The sequence below is a fragment of the Vigna unguiculata genome, chromosome 2, assembly GCF_004118075.2.
Source record: "Vigna unguiculata cultivar IT97K-499-35 chromosome 2, ASM411807v1, whole genome shotgun sequence".
In the NCBI taxonomy this organism is placed as follows: domain Eukaryota; kingdom Viridiplantae; phylum Streptophyta; class Magnoliopsida; order Fabales; family Fabaceae; genus Vigna; species Vigna unguiculata.
Genome location: NC_040280.1, coordinates 9,175,586 through 9,195,451, shown reverse-complemented (window position 1 = coordinate 9,195,451; position 19,866 = coordinate 9,175,586). Strand labels below are relative to the sequence as shown.

General features: G+C 32.3%; 1 protein-coding gene across 1 annotated transcript; it reads left to right on the top strand.

Annotated features, from left to right (window-relative positions):
- The first annotated feature begins 8,759 nt into the window (after positions 1-8,759).
- On the top strand, positions 8,760-11,137 carry LOC114173155 (piriformospora indica-insensitive protein 2). Its single transcript, XM_028057401.1, has 2 exons — positions 8,760-9,446; positions 9,833-11,137. Exons 1-2 carry the CDS (start codon positions 9,237-9,239, stop codon positions 11,018-11,020), a joined length of 1,398 nt encoding a protein of 465 aa, XP_027913202.1. The 5' UTR covers positions 8,760-9,236; the 3' UTR covers positions 11,021-11,137.
- The last annotated feature ends 8,729 nt before the right edge of the window (positions 11,138-19,866 follow it).

The window sequence follows — 19,866 nt, the reverse complement described above, 5'->3', positions numbered from 1 at the left end:
ACCTCTTCCTCTTTTCTAGCAATTCCTCCCTCTCCTTCTTCCAAGTCGCCTTCTCTTCTGCGTGTTCATTGGCTTGGACCTTCAGCTTCTCTTTCAACTCCTCCACCTTGGACCAGCTACCCTCATTCAGCTCTCTCTGGTACAAGCTTCCCACCCTACATCCCAATATCAAGGCCTTGCTTCTAAACTCGAGCATAGCCTTAACCATGGCATTAGGCTCCATGTTGTCAATAGAATTAACCAAAGACTCTAACAAATTAATATCATTATCACGTCGGACGGTAGTCTCTAGCAACTCGATCAGCCTGGCCCCAAGCTTATTCGCATCAAAAGAGGACCCCGACCCCAATAAGGTAGCCCTCACCCTCTTAACATCCTTTCCACCACCTTGCTTGGCTGGCATGTCCGCCTTTCTCTTCGTGCGACATGGACGTGCACCTCCACTAGTGGATCTTGAAGGTTGGGAAATTCAGTATTCTCCTTACGAAAGGGCTTGGAACAAATTCATGTTCTTTTTTCCAAGCTGTGCCATGTGACCTATAATAACAGTAAAACATCGGTCAGTTCTCTCAAACACAACATATCACTTAAAACACAAAAAATATACCTTCTATATCAACAATGGGATGTACGAAATAATAAACCCTAACTAAGCCCTTAGTGGGCATCTTATCGTTAAACTTCATCAGGGTCTCCACCACCTCCCTATCGGCTAGCGACAACTTCTCCCTTTTCATATCCTTATAACGCCAAGGATTGTCGGTCCAGCTGAATGGGAACTTAGCGCTCCCATCATCATTGTAAAAGTAGGAACGCCCAAGCTCCTTGACTACCACCTTAAAAAGTCCATCTTTGAAGTGCTTAAACGACTGTGTAAAACCATCCAGCCTACTTATTCCTGGCCAGCTTATCAACGACAACCATGTATTTGGATTCTTGGGTCGAGTATCATAAAAGTATAAGAATGATTGCGGAGATGGCTGCAAATACAATGACCGGCACAACACCCGGAAAGCTTGTAGATACGCCATTTGTTGGGATGCAACTAAGTAGGGGCAACATTCAACAAACGTAATACCCCTATTGTGAAGTCATCAAAAGGCAACCTCACGTACAACTGTGAGAAATGGCACATATACATATAGAAAAACCCCTCAGAAGCACCTTTCTGGCCATGACATACGTAGTCGATGGCGCTGACTCTCTCCAAAGCCACAATATCCCTCCGGGCACCCCTCTCGAAAACAGGTATGCAGTTAAGCCAAGATTTTAACAACTGAGACCATCTGAACAAAGAATGTTAGTTCACACATCCTCGACCACACATCTGTATCCGGCCCTTGCCGGCAAGCTACTCTCCGCTATCTCCTTTGGTGGATCTTCTCTTGTCTCCATAGTCACCTCCATTGGGATCCTCCCTTCACTAGCCAACTGACCACTAACTCCACTCCTTGACCGACTACTACCCCCTTCCCCTGTATGTTCACTCCCACTACCCAAACTAGACGAAGACACGCTACCACTAGCACTTGACATACCTTTAGGAAATGAACCAAGGTGAACAAATATTTCTCATTACCTCTATTTATAGCCAGCATTTGAACCACTACAAGTTTTCCCGCCCAAACAATGATCAGGCGAAACGTCACGACGAATGCGAAGCGTCACAGGACTCAAAACGGTTGCGCAAATCCCTCTGCTAAGACTCCTAACAGCTGACACCCCTCCACCTACATTCGATGCTTCTGACATTAGTCTTAGCAATGTTCCTCACATTTCAAGACTAGGGGACTACTATACCATACCATATCAAGAAATATTTTTTTCTTGCCGAGAACTATCAGGACCAGTAGGCAAATTGTCATGATAACCCGCATTGCCAAAATTCACCAAACCGATATGTTGGATATACATTGCATGCACTAATACAACTCGTTACTTACCCCAAATTGATAAACATCCAAACCTTCGACACGATATCTATCTCACCAAAGATTGGGAGACTGATGTACTATACCTGGGCATATTTGGATAACTACACGGCCAAAACCACCTAGGTATAGTCCCACAAATAGAAACAATATATGGGTAATCAGTTAAACAAATTCACATAGCGGCTTAGGCCACCTACTATAAAGTATCATGTTGAATATAAGGTCATTAACTTCGAATTTAAGCCTCTCACATACGCTCAGAACTTGGGCTCAACCCAGGCCCATAAGGAATCTGGGTATTGGCCCAAAATGACTCAAAAAAGGCCTAACCCACAAGAAGGGGCAAACACGTTTAATGATTCTCTAAATACGAGTGGACCCCAACAATTAAAGGTATGCTTTCATTAATTCCCTAATCTGATATTTGACTTTTGAGAGCCTTTTTGCTGACTTGATCGCCGGAGCCCCTTCCGCAGGTAATCCCTTAAGGGTCCAAACCGCTTACTTTAGGAGATGACGTGTGCAAGCCGAGAAGGAGCTAGCTCGAGAGATCAAAGACTGAGGTAAGGCATTACTTGTGTTCCCTAATATCTCTTATTTGGAATAAAGTTAAAGAACTATCAACTTGATTATCAAAGTGTCTTGGATGTATAAATTGGATGTAAGTGTTGGTTGATAGATAGTGTTATGAGACTTGATGCAAACAAATTATAGAAGAAATAAGTTAAATTATATGCAAATGAGTGTCTTTTATCATCCATAGGTTATGGTGCTGAAGTAATGAATTGTTTAACTACAAAGGAATGATGGTAAGGGTCCACATATGACAAATTATTATTGTTTACAATATGAAATGCGAACTCTGGTGAATTTTGTTGTGTCCATGGATCTCATAGTAGTTGCAACATACATAATAAGTATATGGAATTGGCCTTATTAGATTCCATGTAGTCATGGGCGTGGAATAGAGGTCCTTGCATTAAATGACTATACAACATTAATTCACAACAATTGTTCCATATTCAATATATTGAGCATGCTTTGTTAGTCAATTTTTGTCTGATCATTCCCACATGTCATTCTGTGGAGCTTTTCAAGTTATTTGGTGGGACATGGACCTTATGAAACTAACCAAATTGTAAATTCACTCTATTGTACTGGTCAATTGAACTACTGTAAAGCAAAGCATGACATTATATGGTCCATAGTTGAACATCTTTGTAGACTTCTACCAGGGTGGATGTATCTAAGTCTCTATATGAATTTTGTATAAACTACAATAAATCAATGTACGTTACAGAATGTGATATTTATAAAATTTAAGGACTTTGTGGAATTGAATTTAATGATATTTATTTTTTGTATGACCTCATTGGCTTGAATGTGATCAATCACAAACTTATACCCTAAAAGGTCACTGTGAGAGATATTTCTGAAAATTCGGAACTTTGTTGTTGCTCCATCTACTCAATATGGGGTATGAAGGTTGTTGGTGGAAAACAATGTGATATATGTTATGTGATACTGTGCCCATGATTGCAACAATGATGCACACCCACCTATTGTTTTGCTCCCCAACTATAGTGTCTAGTGTGACAAAGATTAGTAAAAGAAGGTGAGTACATAAGATGAACTTTGTTGATTTTTTTATTAATCATAAAAAAAAATATCCACAAATCAAACTCAATATAGGTGTATAATTGTTCTTCAGTGGGTTCATCACCTGAATGAACATAACTTTATCAAAGTTTATGTTTACATTGATTACACGATTCAACATGTATTACACAAAAGACTTAGTATTTGAACTGATCAGACCAAAACATGCTTAATTGATCATAATACAAACTTTACTTATCAGATGATGTAATTTTGATGTAATTTTGGCTTGATCAGACAATATGAAGCTGGATTGTCCAATAAATGACTGCAACACCTTGTTGATGCATTAATGATGTTATTGCATTACATTTCCCTATTCCTATGATTTATTATCATCGGTTCATTACAACGATCAAATTATTTCTAGATAAACAAATTGAAATAAAAAAAATCACAAGAAAATTAAATATATTGAAATAGAAAACTATTTTAACTATCAAATGTCATTTAACATTGATTTTACTACTAATGAAATATGTCTTACAAAGTTTCCATTTTAGTAGAAAAAGAATTTGAACATCCCACTTCAAGCATTTGTTGATCTCAAAGAACAAAATACTGAGTTGAAGCTTCAATAAAGATATTTCATTACATAGGAGCTTCAAGCAAGAAAATCCAAAGATGAACTTGAAGACTCTATCAAGACTTTCTTTATGAAGCAATGTGTACAAAGAGGTTGAGATGAAATCAAATGTTCTATGTTTCAAGAGTTTCAATGGTCATATGGTTTGAAAACTTCCAATAAAGAAATACAAATATAGAAGACACTAGGGGAAAGTAATCAAAAGAAGAAATCTCATAAACAACATATTTAAAGGAAGAAAAGCTAAAGACTATCTCAAAGATTACATCAATAATTTTCTTTTGAAATGATGAATGTAAAGATACTCATATACATTAATGAGATTGAAATAAAACCTTCGATGGTCATTTGCATTGAAGAAGAAGAAAGACAAAATTCATAAAAGATACTAAAGAAGAAAGAATGAAAAGAACATAAATCTCTCATGATTATATTGAAACTTTCCTTATAAATAGTTAACATACTTAAGACACTCTAATACTTGAAGAGGTTGACACTAATAACCTGAAAAGGTTTATGTACTTGCTTGTAATCAAATAAATTTGATTAGTGAAACCTCTTAGATTATGCATTTAAAGGAAAACTAGACATAGCCCGAGTTTCGATAAAACAATATAAAAATTGGGTGTGCTTGCTTTTCAAATTATAACATTTAGTTCATACTTCCTTTACACAAGAAAATTATAATATGTCAGCATGCTTTATTCCCCTTCTAGACGAATATTTCTTCCACTACAAAAAAATTATCAAATAGTGACTAATTTTATAACTAAAAAATATGTTTAGAGACCAATTTAGAAATCAATTTTGTAATTAGAAACTAATTTAGAGACCAATTCTTTTGATAGTCAAAATCTAAATAACTCATGTCAGTGATAAATTTAAAAACCAATTTATAATAGAAACTATTTTTGTTACTAATTTAGAGATCAATTATAATTTTTTGAAATTATTTTAGTCACCAATAATTTTTGTCTATAAATTAATCATTATAATAATTAATTATTTTTTATTACTAAAAAAAATCATTAATCAAATATTTTTATAATGATCACACGTTAAAAGAAATTATTAATTATTAGCTAGCATTAAACTATTTGTCCAATGATATAATATAATGATTTGTAACTTACAAAACAATACGTGTCGGAAAAATATCCAAACTTGACTAAATTTACCTCAATCTAATTTTAATGATAATTATATTAAATCAATTTATATAAATTCTGAACATGCACATTTAACTCTTACATAATTAAATTTTAAATAATGATCACTAAATATTAAATATCAATTATTGTTTATATTTAATTTTTTCACAAATTATTACTTAAATTTTATATATTTTTTATAATAAATATTTATTTCATAGGAATTATAAATAAATTGTATTTTTTATTTTTTTATTTTAGTTCCATTTAAAGTAAAAGAAGAAAAAAAATTAAACTACATAAATTAATGTTTTTTTTACTGCCTGTGCTATCCTAAACTACTCATGAGAGGGTAGCTGAAGAAACACAGGGAAGAAAACGACCTCTCAACCTAATTTTAGGCTTAGGCCTTAACTTATTGCAGCTTGGCCGTTGCCTTCCCTAATGCCACCATTTCTCACCCTTCTCTTTTTTCTTTTTTTCTTTTTTCTTTTTTCGTTTTGTCTTTTCCATTCTCGTCTAGATACGATTCCTCATTTTTTTTTTGTCTTTTCCATTCTCTTCTGGATTATTCTATAATCATTTAATAAAAAAAAGTGCAAATATTTATTAATGTTTAATATTCATCTATTTATTGTTAAAGGTAATTAATACAGCTGCTAGTATTATGTCATAGGTGGCTACACAGTAAAAAAGAAGTATATACTTATAAGATTATGGATCCCGGTATTATAATTAGGTTAAAATACTCCCTTCATCCATGTTTTTGTTGAAAAATTTTAAATAGGTCCTAAGATTTTTTTAGTCTCATTTAAGTCCATATTTTTAAAAATGTGTAACAATTAGGCCCATTCCGTTAGTATGATGTTAACGGTGTTAAGGATATGCCACGTGTCAGCTCCACATTTTTTTGATTTTTTTTTAATTTTTTTTAATTTTTTTTAAAATTTTAATTTTTTTTTGAAAATTATTCATGCCACGTGTCACGTCAATATTGTGCCACGTGTCACGTTAGTAAGGTGACACGTGTCAAATTATTGTCTGAATCTCAATTTGGTCCATATATTTGTTATTTTTATTACATTTCAGTCCATTTTTTTAAAATTTTTTAAATATATTTATTTTAACCTTTTACAAAATTGTTTTAAAATTTTATATTTAAATTTATAAAATTGTTATTTTTAAACCAACTCTAACATTTGTATATAAATTATTTAAAACAATTTTGTAACAAGTTAAAATAAATATTTTAAAATTTTAAAACAAAATAAAAATAAACTTAATATTATTAAAATTGTTTAATAAAAATATCATTATAAAATTTATATAAAAGTTAAATTTGATCTCAATTTGGAGAAGATGAAATTGAAAATTAAAAAAAAAATGGACTAAAATATAATTAAAATAACAAATATATGGACCAAATTGAGATTCAAACAATGACTTGACACGTGTCACCTTACTGACTTGACACGTGGCACAATATTGATGTGACACGTAGCATGAATAATTTTCAAAAAAAAATTAAAAAAATTTAAAAAAAATTTAAAAAAATTTAAAATTTAAAATTCAAAATTCAAAAAAATGAGGAGCTCATACGTGGCATGTCCTTAACACCGTTAATATCATACTAACGGAATGGGCCTAATTGTTACACATTTTCAAAAATATGGACCTAATTGATACTAAAAAAAATCTTAGGACCTATTTAAGATTTTTCAACAAAAACATGGATGAATGGAGTATTTTAATCTTATAATTATGAACAAGTAAAATTAAATCTTATGCAGAGTCAATTATTTATCGTCCTTAGTTCATTTTACAACAACTTTTTAATTATAACTAAAATTTTATCATACCATTAAACTCACTTACAAAATAAATTCTCTGACATATAATTTGAAATAATTTATAATAATTTCTCAGGTATCAAGAAAACAGTAGTTATTACTCATTACCTAACATGCAGATCAATATAATGTTGTATAACTTAATTTGTATAAAAACTACCAATTCAAACGATATCAAAAGTATCCAATTAAGTCCTGCAAAATCATTGAGTTACAAAAGAACAAAAACCATATCCAATACTTGCAGCACTTAAAATTGATCAAAGATGGTATAAGTATTCTTTGTACTTCAAAAAAATGTCTTTGGTTTAAAACTACTATAGGATCCAAACAAAAGTACTTGAATAAAGACATGAAAGTTTTCCTTTTTTGTCAAAATATATAATAATAAAGCAAAAATTCTTCTTCCTTAACCCATACTCATACAAAGGGAAAGGCACTCAATGATTATTCACATTTTTTATAAACCACAACATTTTTCCACTAAATAATCATACAACAATACTATTACTATCATCTTTCTTCTCCTTTTGCCAGAGACAGGAATTGCATTCACACCCTACAAATTTTGAGCACCAGCAAAACTCAGAAGTGGTTTTTATGGTACAAAATAATGTGGTCCTCATGATCCAACCGCAATGCAATGCAATGAAAACAATATGGTTAGCTTCAGTTTTCAAAGGCACTGTGATATGTTGTCCTTTTTACCCTCTGCAGTTTCAGAGGGCTGTTAAAATCCCCCAGGCCACCACCACCAAAACAAGACAACAAGGCAATAACAGATAAAAACCTACTTTGTCTTGCATGCACTTACATGCACCTTTCATTTTTTGCATGCATGATATGGTCCCCTACTAATGTCATTTTTCTCCTTCTATATCCCAAAATCACACTTTAAATTTTGGGTTAAATATGTTTTAGGTTTGGGGACACGAAATTAGAATTTATTTCTCTCTCAAATTTTGATATATTTTAGTCTCAAAATTTTAAAATTAAATGGATATAATTTTTTTAATTTAATGACGTTAATGTTTTTGGACTTGTTAAATAATGTTTAAAAGTGAGGTTTGAGTTGTAACATGTCAAAACCAATGAAACGTTATCTTAAAACATGTTTGACATGTAAAAAAAATTAACGCAATTTCATTTTTAAAATTTGGGAGATAAAAAATGTATCAAAGTTTAAAAACATTTTTCATAATACCCTTAATCAATCTAATGAGACATGTTAAAATTACACACAAGTATAATAAGAAGAGTAATTAGTTCATGTATATATACTACCTTAAAAACCATTCTATTCTTAAATAGTTGGAAGTTTTTACTTTGAAAAATGCATACCAGTCTCTAAGGTATTGGTGAAAAGATATAAGATATTATGACTTTGTGATGGAAAATGTTAAGTATTTTCCTTATTTATTGGTTAGATAAGAATGATAATAATGTGGCATTCAATAATTGAATGAGAAAGAGTGTTCAATAATGTCGCTTTCATCTTATATATAGGCCTTCAGTGAGTTGATACAGCTCTGGCCATATTAGGGTGTTTAATATTATGACTTTGAGCTTCGAGAACTGAGCTAACAAAACATCTTGTGTTGTTCCCTTATATCTGCTATATACTTCCTTAGCTTTTCCATAAACACAAAGAGGAAAAGAAGTCAGGTTTCTTGTTATGCATTTGTTCTTCCTCTACAATTATTCTTCTCCTTTTCCTCTTAAGTTTTGAACACAATTTCAGGATCCTGTTCTTCCTTTCCTGATGCAAAATACCACTGCCTAAAATACCGTAGGGACCCATCTTGCTATTTCTTTTGTCTTCACATGCTTCGTTACTGTTGAGGGATTAACTCACCTGCTCCTCCTCCTCCTTTGTCTGTCCTTTTTCTTGTAATTTAGTTCCATCTTGTTTCTATGTCAAAAATCATTTGTGTATCAAAATCACTATGCAAATTGTGCAATAGCTCCTTTTGCTTGTCTTTGTTTCATCAATTTTGCTCCCTCCACACCTTGAGTTTATCCTGTTCATGCTACTGCTGCTTTCACTCTTTACCTCATGAGGAACTTCAAGCCTTTTTCTCATGCCATCATTGCTCTCTTCATCATCTCTCTCAGTGCTTGGTGTCATGGACAAGTAGAACTTGACATTGCTCCTATGGAGAAGGCTGAGAAAGATGCTCTATTCTCCACCATTCAAGGTTTTGTTGGTCACTGGTGGAATGGCTCAGATCTCTATCCAGATCCTTGTGGTTGGACTCCTATTCAGGTGCCTTTCAGTTTTCACCCTTCTCAATAACTATACATCAAAGTGCAAAATTTTCTAGCAACTACCTTTACACTGTGCTGTGGAAAAGTTTAGCACATTTTAAACTATTTCTGTTTGAAGTTATGAGACCATCCTTTCATTCAAGAATTTCAAATTCTTATTATCTTTTTTCTTACAAAATGATGGCTTCAAAGTATGAACATCAGTTATTTTGTCTTCTTTTTTTCCCTGCCAGTTAATCTGGTCCTTGAAAAATATTGCATGCTAATAAGTAATCACTATAGCTGTTTCCTATTAAGCCATTTTCTCTTTACAAAAATGTTCCAAAACATTACATGATATTAAAAGATTGTTTAACTGATACTCAGTATTGTTTTCTGCTGCAGGGGGTTTCTTGTGATCTGTTTGATGGATTTTGGTATATTACTGCCTTGAACATTGGACCAACCCAAGAGAATTCTCTAAGTTGTGCCAAAAATGTGGAATTCAAACCACATTTGTTTGAGCTGAAGCATCTCAAATCTCTATCCCTATTCAAATGCTTTAGATCACAACGCAGGCATCAGGTTACAATCCCCAATGCAAACTGGGAAAATCTGGCCGGCAGCTTAAAATCACTTGAGTTTAGATCAAACACAGGTCTCATTGGAAAAATCCCTTCAAGTTTTGGTGTCCTCAAGAAGCTTCAGTCCCTAGTACTGTTAGAAAATGGTTTAACAGGTGAAATTCCAGCAGAGATTGGCAACCTGAACAAGTTGAAAAGGCTTGTCCTTGCAGAAAACTATCTGAGTGGACACATTCCAGATATTTTCAGTACACTGAGTGACTTGTTGATACTTGATTTAAGCAGAAACTCACTATCCGGGTCTTTACCTTTAACACTTGGATGCTTAACCTCCCTTTTGAAGCTTGATGTGAGCAAGAACCATTTGGAGGGGAATCTGTTGAAGGAATTTGGTTATCTGAAGAATCTGAGCCTTTTGGACCTTGGGGATAACAGATTCTCTGGTGGGTTGGCATTGAGCATTCAAGAGATGTATTCTTTAGAGGAAATGGTTTTGTCCAACAATGCAATAGGTGGAGATATCAGGACCCTGAACTGGGAAAACCTTCATAACTTGGTGAGTTTGGATCTCTCTAACATGGGCTTGAATGGGGAAATTCCTGAGTCTATGTTAGAATTGAAGAGGTTGAGATTTCTAGGCCTCAGTGACAACAACCTCACAGGCAACCTTTCACCAAAACTATCAACTCTCCCTTCTCTCAACGCACTCTATGTTAGTGGTAACAATCTTGCAGGAGAGCTCAAATTCTCTATGGACTTTTATGGAAAAATGGGAACACGTTTTGGGGCCTGGAACAACCCCAACCTCTGTTGCCCTCTTGGAGCATTGGCAACAAATCATGTTCCATTTGGGGTAAAACCATGCCAGCAGCAGATCAAATTGGTAGAATCTAACACAAATGATGGTGATGTTAACAACACTTTCCATTCCATAGCCTCTTTGTGCTATGCCCCTAAGACTTTCCCATTGATCATCATTCTCTTCCTAAATTCTTATATAGGTCTTTAATCAATATAGTAGTTCAACTTTGGCTTTAACTTCATAGGGATATTAGTTACAGCAACCTGTATTGTAGTACTTCTGTATTTTGCTATGACACAAGTTGACACTCTTTTTTCCATCTAATTTCATTTCTCTATTCAATGATTTTGCATACAAGTACAATACCTTAATCTTGTAGGATTAAGCCTGAGACAAACTTCAATCAACAGAAAAAACTTACAGAGAGATATTTATGAAGTTCTTATCAGCAGCATTGTTTGTACAACTTGGTTCCTACAACTATCCTATGATTCATTTGTGATTACAATTGTATGAAGGGTAGGTCAAGTCTTTGATTCTAAAAAATTGTCACCACTAGTAGTAGTTTCTGAACACTTGCTTTCTTAGTGTTGAAAGAAGAAAGCAAGAGGGGCCACTCTACAAATGGAATACAAAACAGTAATGTCAATGTCTCCGAGTCACATCTCCTTACAGTTCCACAGGTGAAGGGTAAGGACCTAACAGTGTATGCTGGTAACACTTATTTTCATCGTACAAATAATTGAACTTATCATTGAATTTCACTGTTTGTATTTTGGGGGAAGAATGTGTAGTAGACGCATTCAAGAGTTGCCTAATCCAATTGATAATCAAGTTTTCATGAGCATGTTTTAGATATTATAACAAAAATATCACCATAAATGTGACTTGATATCACTTATGAGTCATTCTTTTCACAGAAAAATGCTTTGCAGATGAATTATATAAATATGATCTGAGTTTAACTTATACAAATGATTCACCTTATTTTCAATTCAAAAGACAATAAATTTATAAATCTTATATGATGTTCACCTTTTTTATGTTTTATTAGATGTATCTCACTTGAATTTTCAACTATCTTATACGTTATACAAAGTTTTGAGTTAATGTGTGAATATAGATATTCCAATAGTGCAAACATTGTTCATATTCTTATACCTGCTCATTTAATTTGTGCTCCAGGTACAATTTTGCTGTTAATAGTAAAAATTTGGTTGCTTTAAGAGAAATTGACTTCACTGCCTCTCATGCTATTCATACTGTTGATTTTGAGTTTGAGAAAGTTTAATTAGTTGGTAGGTTATACAATTATTTATGACTTTTTAAATATTTTTTAATTTTAGTTAAGTTTTGATATATAATTGTTTATGTGGGTATTTATAATTTTGAAAATCGTCACAGATTATAACTGTATAACAATTTTAAAGAGCAAAAAAATAATTCCAGAGTTTAAACAGTTATTATTATTAAGAAAAGAAATAGTTTACACAAAGTTGAATTATAGTTATTATTAATTGTTTGTGCCCTTCTGGTGGGTTGTTGTATATATGTTTGGTGGACAGGAGAATAGTATATTATATTGATATTTTTGGTGAACATTTGCATGTGTTGTTAGGAGAATTAGGAAACAGAATCCAGAATGAGAGTTTGGCATTTCTACGATTGGATTTACGAGGCGATGAGATTTAATTATTTATTGTGAGTTTAATAGGGTGAAAGTGAAATGTGAAGGTAAGGGATGGTCCTATAGGTGTAGGGATTGTTGTGGTGTTGATGATGAAATGGGTAGGGTGGAAGCAATGGTACAGTGCCTTTAATGGAGGTTGTGGTGTTTAAAGTGGACAATCATCTTCTCTTTCTTCAACATTGGTTACTTCATTTCTTCACAGGGCATTAAACAATGTGCAGCTCTGCACAATTTAATGCTTCTCATCATCTCATTTGTTGGACTTCGACTACACCATAACCTTTATTTTTTATCATCTTTCTAACATAGATTCCTTTCAAAATCTTCGTTTCTAGTTCCACTTTCTTTTAATGTTTTTTACTTAAATACCACACATCTATTAAAAATTATCTAGATAGCAAAATATTTACACAAATTATATCTTTCTTTTTTTCATGTCAGAATTTTATTTTTGAATAATTCAATTTTCAATTATAATCGGAAAAGCATGTTGGAGAATAAGTTCAAATTTAATTCTTGAAACATCATTTTTTTTCATTATGATTTAGAAAGAATTCATTGAAAAATTCGATTTTCTAAAAATCTGTTGAGAATATTTAAATAATTTATTTTATTTACATGAACAAATATTTGTAATATCTTTCTGAAATTAGTTATTATTTATATTAAGATTAAGATATTATAAGTAATTTATATTTGATATTATGTTACATTTTGTTTCATTTATTTATATATATATATATATATAATATATAAAATATAACAAGTTCTTTTATATCATATATCTTTCATATATTTTATACTTCTCATATTTTTAAAAGTTCTCAAATTCTCAATAAAATTGAATTATAATGGACTAAAAAAATCTATATTATCTATATAAATATTTGACAATTAGGATAACTTTTAAATGTAAATGTGCTATTTAGGTAAAACGGTATTTTATTTTTTATATTGTAACATTCCATTTAATAATTTTAAAATTATTAAACAAAATATTTTACAATCATAAAGCAAAACAGATAGTGCAAAATGAATATAAAGTATTAATACAGTCATCCCAGAATAACTATAGTAATATCAACCTATTTACAAAACTAAGCACAAAAAGAAACCTAGAGTTTTCCATCTCTAAGCAACACAAAAGTTGCCTCTATGTTATCAGACTCTACTCTACATCCTCACTACTAGCCAAAAGAGGAGTATCATCACTTGCATCCTCCTCTACTCACACCATTAAGTGATCATTGCAAAAGAGATAACAAAAAACAAGCACACAAACATGCAATAGGGTAAGCTGATGTAAACAAGGACTATTATGAAAACTAAAATTAGGTTACAAGATAACACACACAATTTGCATATAATCATAAAATCAGTGGACACTAGAGTCGATTATCCGAATACATGCATTTGACATCGGACTCACTAGTGGTGTGCACCTGCGATGGTTCCCAAACTTTGCAAATTTTGGCCTCAAAGGGTTATCACCTAACCACTCATAAGGTAAGTCTTCTTTGCACCTAGAACTTGAGCAAATCTAGCAACTAGGACCTCATTCTTCTCTTAATGACATAATTTACTCTACTCAACTTGAGTGTGAGTAGTTATTAGAGAAATCATACCTCCATATTGAATCCTTATATCAATGCGCACACTAAAAATATCATCACATAGAATCTCTCCTTGAGATTCTAGTAACCATATCATATTTCATTCTCACAACCATATATTCAATCCCATACACCATTCATGTTCTAAGAAATAATTCACACTTGCTACCACACATCTAAAAACATCACATAAGGTAAATGCTAGATTTTAATGCCTTCGCTCAACAATACCATCCATTCGATGGGCAAAAAGTGCACAAAAGTTCACTCGACCAACGATTAGATGGCTCATTAGCGAGTGAATCACTAGAGCTCTCAAAGATAAATTCCTCTAAACATGCTCAACGAGCTTATGCTCGACCAGTGACTACAAAGTATATCAATTCTCTGACTTTGGATTCCTTAAGCAAGCTCACCTTTGACCAACGAGTCACCATAATTCTACAGAATGAGATTCTGCCTACTGAGATCTTTCTAGTCCAATTTAAGCATCTCTTTAGTGATTACATATACTCAATTCCACTAGTAAAAGTCATTTGGAATGAAATTAATGAAGATACTATATAAAAAATTAAAAGAAAAAAAAAGAGGAATTTACCCTCATTTATTTTAACTCAATAGAAATTTCGAGGACAAAATATATGTAACTCAGGAAGAATTGTAACATCCCAAAAAAAAATTATAATAACATATTTTCAAAACAAAATAAATTAGGATCATATCATATATATATATATATATATGTGTTATTATATTATATAGGGATAAATAATATATATATATATATATATATATATATATATATGTGTGTGTGTGTTATTATATTATATAGGGATAAATAAATAAATTTGTCAAGTAATTTTTTTTATAATATAAACTTACTGATAGAAAAATAAAATGGTTACAATAATTGTAAAATAAATTTTTAGTTATTATATGGATAAAATCATAATAATATTAATATTATTACTAAAATAAAAATAAAAATGGAACAATAGTTATATGTTATAATATCTATATTATGTTATATTTAGTAAGTGCAATAACTGTTATATACAAATATAAGGTTAAAATCTATATATAAACTATTATTATTGTTAAAAGTAATAAAAGGTAATAGATAACCGTAATGATATCATATGTTGACATATGCATATGATAAATTTTATTTTTTTTACTGTGAATCAAAAGAAAGAAAAATCTCTAATAGCAATTCATACCCTACCAAACGAAAATAGTGAACTCAAAAATTAGTTTAATTGAACCAAATGCAATGATTATCATTTCTCCTATAAATACCAACGTGAAGTGATTATAAGAGGGTGAAAAAAAAGCGAGAGTGGACTGAAGAGAATAAGTAAAAGAAAAGAGGCAGGGTCAATACAGAGAGAGAAACCTAAATATCTAAGGTAATTTGCATTTGGAGATTGTAAGCTTCACTTTGATTCTGCCCCAATGTTTAAAGGCCTACCCTAATCGGTTGGGCCTAAGACTGGTTAATAGGATGCCTAAAACCTCTAAATCAGACCTAACACTCTCATTCTGCCAATTTTTCAGAAAACTCTTCCCCTCCTCCCTCTTTGAACTGTAGCAGCAAGCTCTGCTAGGGTTTGGCATCTACTCCTTGTCAAGCTAGCTCAAACCCATTTTTCTTTCACGTAAGTTGGTTCTCAACTCTTACTCTTTCTCCTCTGGTTTGATATTTCATGGTTCTAGTTAGGGTTCACCTTAGTAACCTTGTGTTCAATCTATTCCACTATTTTCAACTCATGAACCTGCTCTTGGAGCTATAATGCTCAGCTGTTTAGTTGTCGGTGTCTTTTGCTAGCCTTTTTCTAGGTAAGAGAAGCTAAGATTTTCGTGTTTTCTTTATATCTGCCTGTTTTAGCTTTGTTTCGTGTTTAAGATGCTTGGGTGTTGTTGTGATTGCTTGGAATATTGATAAATGTCAATTGAGTCTCGAATGCCTAGCTGTTGCACGCGTGAATAGTGGAGGGGCACCGGTTTTCTCGCCCAAGCGAGCGTGTCTCGCCTAGGCGAGACTAGCAAAATCTCACCCAGGTTTTCTGCTCCAACTGTCGCTCAGGCGACGAGCCTTCGTTTTGAGCGAGGAGCAATCTCGCTCAGATGAGGAGGTCTCGCCTAAGCGAGAAATCGCAGAAGCCACTGTTCCACTGCTCGAGCTCTCGCCTAGGTGAGAAGGGCTCGCTTGAGTGAGAGAACCTCTCCCGCCTGAGCGAGGACTTCTAGCCTGAGCGATACTGGGGCAAGTTTCGTGCTCTAGTTCTGATTGGTTCCCTGATGTGGTTGCTTGCCTGCCTGATAAAGTGTTTTACTGTAAAAGAATGAAGTATGATGCCATGTATATTGTATGAGATTAAATGAGAATGAGATTTTACTTTGTTGAGTATGAAATGGAAAACATGAATTGTTGGTTGGTTGGTTGAATATTGGCATGAGACTATTATGCTTTGATAAATTGTGGCTGGTTGGTGAAACATGGCTATGGTATGGTTAGGACGTAATTCCATGAACCTCTTGGTGAGAGTTCATGGTGGTGCCTCATATAGGGACGTAATTCCATGAACCTCTTGGTGAGAGTTCATGGTGGTGCCTCATCTAAGGACGTAATTCCATGACCCTCTTAGTGAGAGCTCATGGTGGTGCCTCAGGTAATGGACGTAATTCCACGAACCTCTTAGTAAGGTTTCGTGGTGGTGCCTTAGTATATAATTAAGTAAGGATTCGAGTAAGGATTGCATCCTGAAGCTCTAAAGAGTTAGTTAGTCTCACGTAGAGTGTACTGATTCAAGTGGTGAGAGTAGCAGGAGGCCCTAGTCTTTGGCAGGATAATGCCTTAGATGAAGGCTAACCTTGTGCGTGGTAGGGTGAAACCCATTGGCAATGGCTCTACAAAGCAGTAGAGGCCACCGCAAGTGCAAGCATCTAGTGAATCCGACTAATAATATGTATCTGGATAATCGAGTTTTAGAGTCTTACTTGTTTGCTATCACATGCTTGGTTGGATTATGTATTCTTGGCTGTTAAACTGTATGATCAAATGTATGCTAAAACATTTTTACACTAGCTTACCCCCTTTTTGTTTGCTTGTTTTTCTTATGTGTGATTTTCTCCTTTTGCGATGATCATCAATTTATTGATGTGAGCAGATGTGGGAACCCCTTGTGGTCATCAGTGTGATGGAAATTCCGTTGCTTAGCTTATCTTGGGTTGGATCCCCTTACTCCAAGTTTTCTTTTAAGGCATTGTGTGTTAGGAACAAGGCAATAAAGGAAAGAATAAAGGAGAGAAAAAATAGACACAGAGAATTTAACGTGGTTCGGCGTACAATGTGTATGCCTACGTCCACGACTACACTAGGAAGTATTTTTTATTTCTGGTGTATCTCAAAGCTTTACATAAGGTCTCTTATATAGTAAAATAGAGAACCACATCTCACAATTCTAAGCGATGTGGGACTAAATCAAGCACCATAATACTAACACTGTGGCCTATGTATTGTCTTGCTCCATGAGCATGTATTTTGGATACCGTTAAACCTTTATTTCATTTTGTTAATTGCATCGTGGTGTGTCTTAGTCTTTCTCTATAAGTATTTTGGATAATTGTAAGCAGTAACATTTCTACTCCATGACAATGCCCTTTATACTATTCTATGTGATGTTTCATTAATTAAGTTTATTTTTTTAATGTGTCGTTACAAAGATTGTATCTTTGGGGATTTAAATGAGTAAATTTAATTCAAGAGAAGATGTTCTTTAATTATTGTTATTGACTATTTGAAGCTCATTTATATATACTGACTAGTCACTACAAAAGTAATTTACACTTGTTCAATTAAAAATAAAGTGTACATAAATGTTGAATTTTATTTCATATTATTTTTATGGTATTTATTTTTCTATTTAGTTGTTTGTGCATGAAAAATAAAATTTTAAAATATATGCATATAACAAATGGATAGATAACATTTCCTTTTATTAGTAAATTTAATGCAATCATCCAAGTCATCTTTACCGGAATGCAATGAACCATCGATGTGCAAAAACAATACAATAATTTTTAAGGGCTAAGGAACATAAGTGTTGTCTCTTCTTGACACATCACTCCTAATTAATTTGACACGACCCATTATCGTTATATTTACAATTCTGACTATCACGACTTATGTGAATTCCTTTTTACACAATGTAGGTGGACTAGTCTACTCTGAAAAAGAATAAAAATAAAGTTGTAAAATTATTAGGAAAAGGAAAATAACTATAAGATATATGTGATATAAGTTTATATTGTATAATTATGGTGTATACTCATGTAAAATATTAGCTTTATAAATAAGATTTGTGAAATATTTAATAAATAAAAGATGTTATAATTTTCTTTGATGAAGAAAAAGATAATAATTAGGACGTCACACAAAATAAAAGAGATACTCTAACCATTGTATATATCGAAAGTAAGACACATAAGATGGATAAAAGTTAGTTAGAGTTAAAACAAAAATCTAACTAACTTAATGTATACATAATTATTAGATAACAAAAAATCTAGTTCTAGACATCAACTATGAGACAATTTACCCATGAAAATAGTTCAATGTATCACGGTTTGCATGTTGTTATGTTAAAAAGTTAGTATATTAAGATGCACAATTTTAAAATGTAAACGTGTAACTTTATGACTTGTGATAATAAATTAGAAGGGTAGAAGCAAAGCATTTGAGGTTTGTGATATGAATTATTAGTAAAAGTACCTAAAGTAGAAGTTGCACATGGAATGCAATGGTTTGAAAACCCCTTATTTCAACTCTCTTATGTGACTATTTCCCACCCAACCCAAGCATGCTCATCATCTATTATCCCACGTTACAACGATTGATATCATTTTCTGACCACATCGTATGTATCCTCTTCTGCATTATTCTTAAAATCTACCCTCAATATATTAACCATCAAAACCAAAACATGCTTGCACAGTGAAATAAATGCATACTATATATATGACATAATTAACATCAGTTTATTAAAAAATATTTGTAATAGTATACCAGATTTTTATATTATTTGTATATAGATAGATTGAAATTGTATTCATTATATGTTTTTTTTTTCTTTGATGTGATTGAAAAGTATCTCGAACTCTTGTTAGTCTCGTTTTTCTCACATTACGTTATTTGATATTTTAAATAACTAGACATATATCAACAACATGTAATAATAACTAAGTGTTTGTTCTTAAAAAAAAATGAAATCATGACTAAAATCATAAAGAAACTAAAATTAAACATTAGTATAATACGAAAGAATAAAAGTATTTGTAGGCTTTGATCTAAAACAATGATATTTGTCATAAATTTATGAACTAAAAAATTATAATATTGGCCATGTATCATGATAGTTAAAATTATATATAAATTATAAAAAGAATGCAACACTATTTGTGCTACTAAAAGAGACTTGGATTTTAAAATTCATGGTAGCAATTATATATATATATATATATATATATATATATATATATATATATATATATATATATATATATAAAAGTCACTTTCACATTTTATCAAAGAAAAAATATTCTTTTAAGTGGAGAATATTAAGAATAATTCTTCTTCAAAGTGCGAAATAATATTGATGTCATTTTAATATGGAATATATGCTTCCATTTCTAAATATCGGTATATAGAAATGTGTCAAATGTCTGCAAAATGTTAAGAATGAGTTATA

Coding starts and splice junctions, on each gene's coding strand:
- LOC114173155 (XM_028057401.1), top strand. CDS start 9,237: ATGAGGAACTTCAAGCCTTTTTCTCATGCCATCATTGCTCTCTTCATC. Junction 9,447..9,832: donor GTGGTTGGACTCCTATTCAG/GTGCCTTTCAGT, acceptor TTTCTGCTGCAG/GGGGTTTCTTGTGATCTGTT.